Source organism: Coregonus lavaretus, assembly GCF_964263955.1.
Source record: "Coregonus lavaretus genome assembly, contig: HAP1_SCAFFOLD_2805, whole genome shotgun sequence".
NCBI classification, from domain to species: Eukaryota; Metazoa; Chordata; class Actinopteri; order Salmoniformes; family Salmonidae; genus Coregonus; species Coregonus lavaretus.
The window spans coordinates 65,439-70,634 of NW_028166412.1; the positions used below are offsets into that span (position 1 = coordinate 65,439).

At 46.1% G+C, this 5,196-nt stretch overlaps 1 protein-coding gene across 1 annotated transcript; it reads right to left on the reverse strand.

Moving 5' to 3' along the window:
* Positions 1-564: 564 nt before the first annotated feature.
* Positions 565-2,705, reverse strand: LOC311114767 (protein CREG2-like). The gene is made up of 4 exons (XM_084190000.1): positions 2,198-2,705; positions 1,893-2,062; positions 1,654-1,767; positions 565-1,512 (listed from the first exon to the last, which is right to left on the reverse strand). The coding sequence occupies exons 1-4, from the start codon at positions 2,600-2,602 to the stop codon at positions 1,371-1,373; spliced, it is 831 nt and encodes a 276-aa protein (XP_084046126.1). The 5' UTR covers positions 2,603-2,705; the 3' UTR covers positions 565-1,370.
* Between the last annotated feature and the right edge of the window lie 2,491 nt (positions 2,706-5,196).

Below are 5,196 nucleotides of genomic sequence, written 5' to 3' on the forward strand. Positions count from 1 at the left end.
TCTGTGTAAACAAGCGTAGATAGGCTCGGAATCTGCTGGCTAGTTAGCTACTTACCGGCGACCTAAATGACTATAAAACCATTCAAAACTACGTTTGCCACACTTACCCACTGGTAAACTGTTGTTGTCTGAAATGCATTTATTCTCGAAGGTGGCCAAAGTAGGGTCTTCAAAGGAATAATAACTGCTCGGAAAATGTCCTTGGTCTCTCAAACATCTCAGTCAACCATTCTTGACTCCATTGGTTGCCAAGTATTAAACGTCAACACGCACATGCGCAGTGCAGAATTTATGGGATGCTCGAGGTAGTAAAACACGCCACTCTCTTCAGCACCAAAATACTGTTTGACAAATAAAGTAATACATTGACTACACAATCCGAAATATTTTATGCAGTTTCTACTACCTCAGGACTGAATCGGTCCAATATTTACCAAAGACTATAATTGTTTTAATAATGTGTAGCGGATTAAACTCAACTCCACGATGTGATGGAGCGTCTAGTGTAGTCGGACTGGAAAAACGACATTTCAGCCACCAAATAACCCGCAATTGCAAACGACATACTTGTTGAAAAGCATTTAATACAAAAAAAAGGCATCTTGATCGGTGCATAATTAGGATCATGCCTAAATTGACAGTGGTCCAATTATTAAAAAATAAATGAAAAATCTGGATACTTTATCAGCTTTAGGCTACTGGCAAAACAGACAATGCATCAATAACCGCGATTGAAAGCCTGGGGAAACATGACCATTATTTGACAGAGCATAAAATAGAAATGTGACTTGACAGAACTCAAGATCAGAGTCATTCTATTGTCCACCAGACATGAGACTGTTTTAGGTAGGTTTTTGATTTGTCATTGTCTAGCTGTTGGACAAAAGATTACGTGAAAAGGCTTGGTGGTAGCATTGGATAAACAACATCTGCAAAGCAAATAAATCATTCTGTACATTCAACAGAATCTTTACACTAGTGTTAATAAGGAACAATCCCCAGTGTCTGCTTATAGGCATCTATATCTACGTGTCTGTATATTAACATTCTGTAGAAGCTTTCCCTTGAACTCGATGATATAGTGGGACTGGGGACATCTTACATTTGTTGTCACTTCTGCATGAGCCGTGGTAACACCACACTCCGCCTAGAGAAGGTCTAAACCCTATTCATCTTTCCCATCTCACTTCCAAATATTCCAGAAATACAGCATCTAGAGCCTCCCATTATGTTATGTGTTAGTGTTGATGAATGTGATGACAGCTGTTGTGCCATACAGAGAAGCTAACACCCTGTCTTGTATTGGTACACGTGTGTTGTATCTGTCACTGTGTAGTAGATGTAATATACATTGTGGATTAAAGTTTATCTCAGTAGGGTGTGGCTTTGAAGTAGTCTTCCAGGGGGATGAGTGACACCCCTCCAAACCAATCCTGGAGCCAGACCTGGGTGAGCTCCAGCTTCATAAAGAACCAGTTGTGTTCCACTGGCCATTTCTTCATCACAGGGTGTCTGGAGGAAGAGAGGTCGAGTAAGAGCATTATACACACAGGTCTTGCACATGTGTAGTCACTGACTGGTGAGCTGGTGAGAGACAACAGGACAGACACGCAAAACATGTTCAGGGAGGATTAGCGTGCACTGTGCACACACCTGGAGAACATGGCCTCCTTGGCAAACTCCACCTCCTCTGGGTTCACCTCCACCATCTTGCCTGTCATAGTCAGCCTGGCACAGCGTGGGTCTTCAGGATCATACATCTGTTGCCTAGGGAGACAGAACATAATGTGTAACTGTGCCACTTCAATATAGTACTGGATGGGGACCCAATATTCCCCACCCATTCACCTACCTCCCCAAGAAAAGGAGGTGGGTGTCACTCTCTGTCCTACCTGCAGAAGTCTCCCTCTGCCTCTGAGAAAGTGAGAGAGGCAAATGGGAAGCTTCTCAGGTCTGCTACAGTGTTGTCCATCGGGGTGACGTAGAAATAGACGACTCCTGTACTGTTGTCGTTCGGGCCATCACTGACCGAGAAGATATTCCCAAAAGGAAGGCCCTTTATCTGTCGACACAAACGTGTTGTTATACACAGGCACACACAAACAGGCTATACCTGGCTGTTCTCTGAACACAAGACATGATAGTAAATGTTGAGTGATAATGTGCTTCATGGAGCAATTGCAATGCAGTACTGTACCTTGTCTTGAGTGGAGATGGTGGCGAGATGTCCCCAGTCGCTGTAGTGGGCCATGTATCTGGCGGTCCTTGCCGTCTCCTGGTGTGGGGGAGGTGAGGGGGCACTGGCGGGCGCTTTCATCTCCTCCATCCGATAGGAGAACACCCTGGACGCAGAGGACACGGGCGCTGCATCCTCGGTTTTCGATTTGCCGCTTTCTTTGGGCTTCTCCGCACCATCTTGTAACACCAAGGGCGGGTATGCCTGTTTCCAAAGGCCGCTGTTGTCCACTATCACAGCGGGGGCGGCCTCCTCCTCCGACACGGCGTCGTTGGAGGCGACAGCCCAAGAGTTCCTGAGAGTGTAGCTCTCACAAAGGCACAGTGTCGCGGCAAATAATGCCAGGGAAAGATGGTATGGCTTCATCAAACTGGAAGATATTTTATTTTTTTCAAGAGAAGTTGTCCGTGTTTACTGAATCACGTGTGTCTGTGTCGTGTGTTTTCGTAATGTAAACAGAGAGGAATGGGCGGAGCCACTAGTTACGAAAGTGGTAGACAATAATTGCCACAGCGCCACCCCCTGGTACAGCACGTAATAAAAGGGTGAATGTTGCCTTCCTTTCCTCATTGACTTTTTCTGATATCATTCAGAAATTCTCCCAGGCCAGAACTAGTCATACATGTTGCTTTAAATGTGGCTTGACACATTTTATATTTCTGTGCAGCTTTCTGAAGTTGTACTTTGGCTTTGAACAACAAAAATATTTTTGAAATGAAATCCTTAGATAATAATAATTTGGTGTGTGCTTATATTTGTCCAATTGGAAATATTGGAGAAATGTTTTTGTTGTTGCATATCCCACCCTTGGAGAGTGGGGTCATGGCCAGGGTACTTTGAATGCTCTGTTTGTATAGTCAGCAAAAATACAATGACAGATCATGTCTTATTGACAGAAAACATACCAATACATAAACATTTATTACATTCATAATACTGTAAATAATTAATCGACAATTCAAACAAAATATCAATAATGTTTTTTCCATCTCCAACATAAGCCCAGACTTTGGGACAAAAATATGTTTGGATCAAAACTCTGAGAGACAGAAAACATACACATTTATTGACAGGAAACCAGTCAGCTTCATAGTTATCCCATACACAAACATAAAATACAAACATTGTCTGGCCATTCAAGGGAAGCAGGTTTTACAGCTTGCCAATAGCTGTTGCTTCCAAGGTCAATTAAATTCCACTTTAATGAACTCAAAATCTCACTTTGACTTTCACTCTCTCTACATTCCCATCACTATCATTGTTGATGTTTCTCTCCCTCTGTCACTCTCACAACTTACAATTGAGCTCTTGTCCAGAGCAATTAGCAATAAGTGCATTCAAATAAGGAACTCCCCCCCCTCTCTTTTTATCTCTATCTCTATATACATACCCCTCCCCCTCCCCCTCCCCTCCCTCCCCCTCCCTCTTTCTTTCTTTCTTTCTTTCTTTCTTTCTTTCTTTCTTTCTTTCTTTCTTTCTTTCTTTCTTTCTTTCTTTCTTTCTTTCTCATTCTATCAGTCCATGGTCTTGTCATTCCAGGCCATTGACTTCCTCTTGGCCAGTTCCATCCAAGATGGCTGACCCCCACTGTCAGAGATGGTCTGCAAGGGGGATGATGACGAAGGTGATGATGAAGGAGACGGTGACGTTGGCATGTTCTTCCTTAGCCATTTGTCCTCTCGGTCTGCAAGTCTGCCTGTCACTATGGTTGGACTCGATTCTAAGAGGGGAAGACATAGAGAGGCTGTTATGATGACCATAGAAATTAATAGGATACTATCTTAATGGTTACTATAACATATAATTCAGTCATTATTTCAACCCGTCCAATTTATTTAACATCTCTCTACCTGGCCTCCTGTCGAGTTTAGCATCTTTAGCGTCTCTGTGAGTAGGTGTGGCTTTGGAAGGAGCAGCCAATTCAGCCGTGGGCTGAGACTCAGATGGGGTCCTGGTTCTCCTGAGCTCTACCTGTATGGGGGAGGAGTGAGATGAACTGAAACTCTATTTGATTGACACCGCTGTTCTCAGATGATGTGAGAGAGAGCGAGGGGATGTTACCTTGCTCCCAGCAGGAGGAGTCCACTCTGCCCGTTTCTCCAGAAAGGCTGCCGTCCCTCCCAAAGTCCCTGGCCTGTCCCGGTCCACCCTCTTCTCTGTTGACACAGCCGCCCCCTCACTATTCCCCTGGAGGCCAGGGGTCCTCTCACCTCTCCCTAGTGCTGGGATTAGGGGTTGGACTGGGGTTGTTGTTGGATCTGAGGCTGGTTTGGGCTGGTGGATAGGGTTGAGACCTTGTGCGCTCCAAGGGGGCTGGCTGGGTGTGGAGCGTGGGCTTGAAGAGAGGGTAGACGGGGCCGGTGGCTGAGTGGAAGTGGCACCCATTGGGGCGATCCGTAGTGTTGATTGGGCTTGGGTCTGTGGAGTTGAGCACAGGGTGGGCTGGTTTGCTCGTCGGCTGGACTGTGAGGTCACCTGAGACACGGCGCGTAGGGTAGATTGTGCTAGCGGTTGAGTGGCAGTTGGTTGTGTCGTTGTCTGTGGTTGTGTTGCGTTCTGTGTCTGTGGTGTTTTGGTGGTCTGTGTCACTGGTAGTTTTGTGGTCTGTGTGGGGGCTTGTGCTGCCGTCTGTGGTGGTTGTGCTGCCGTCTGTGGTGGTTGTGCTGCCATCTGTGACTGCAGAAGTTTAGCAGTCAGGGGTTGCATCGTGGTCTGTGATTGTGGTTGTGTTGTGGTCTGAGCCTGTGGTGGTGTTGTCAGCTGTGTTTGTGGTTGTGCTGCATTCTGTCTCTGAGTTTGCGTCACAATCTTAGCCAGTGACGGTGTCTGTGGTTGCGTTGTGGTCTGAGCCTGCGGTTGAGTTGGGGACTGCATGCCGGTGAACTCTCTGGGTAGACTGCTGGTGAAGAGCTGCTGGAGGCCCCTGGTCTTCCCCCATGCCATGCTCATCCAGGATACGG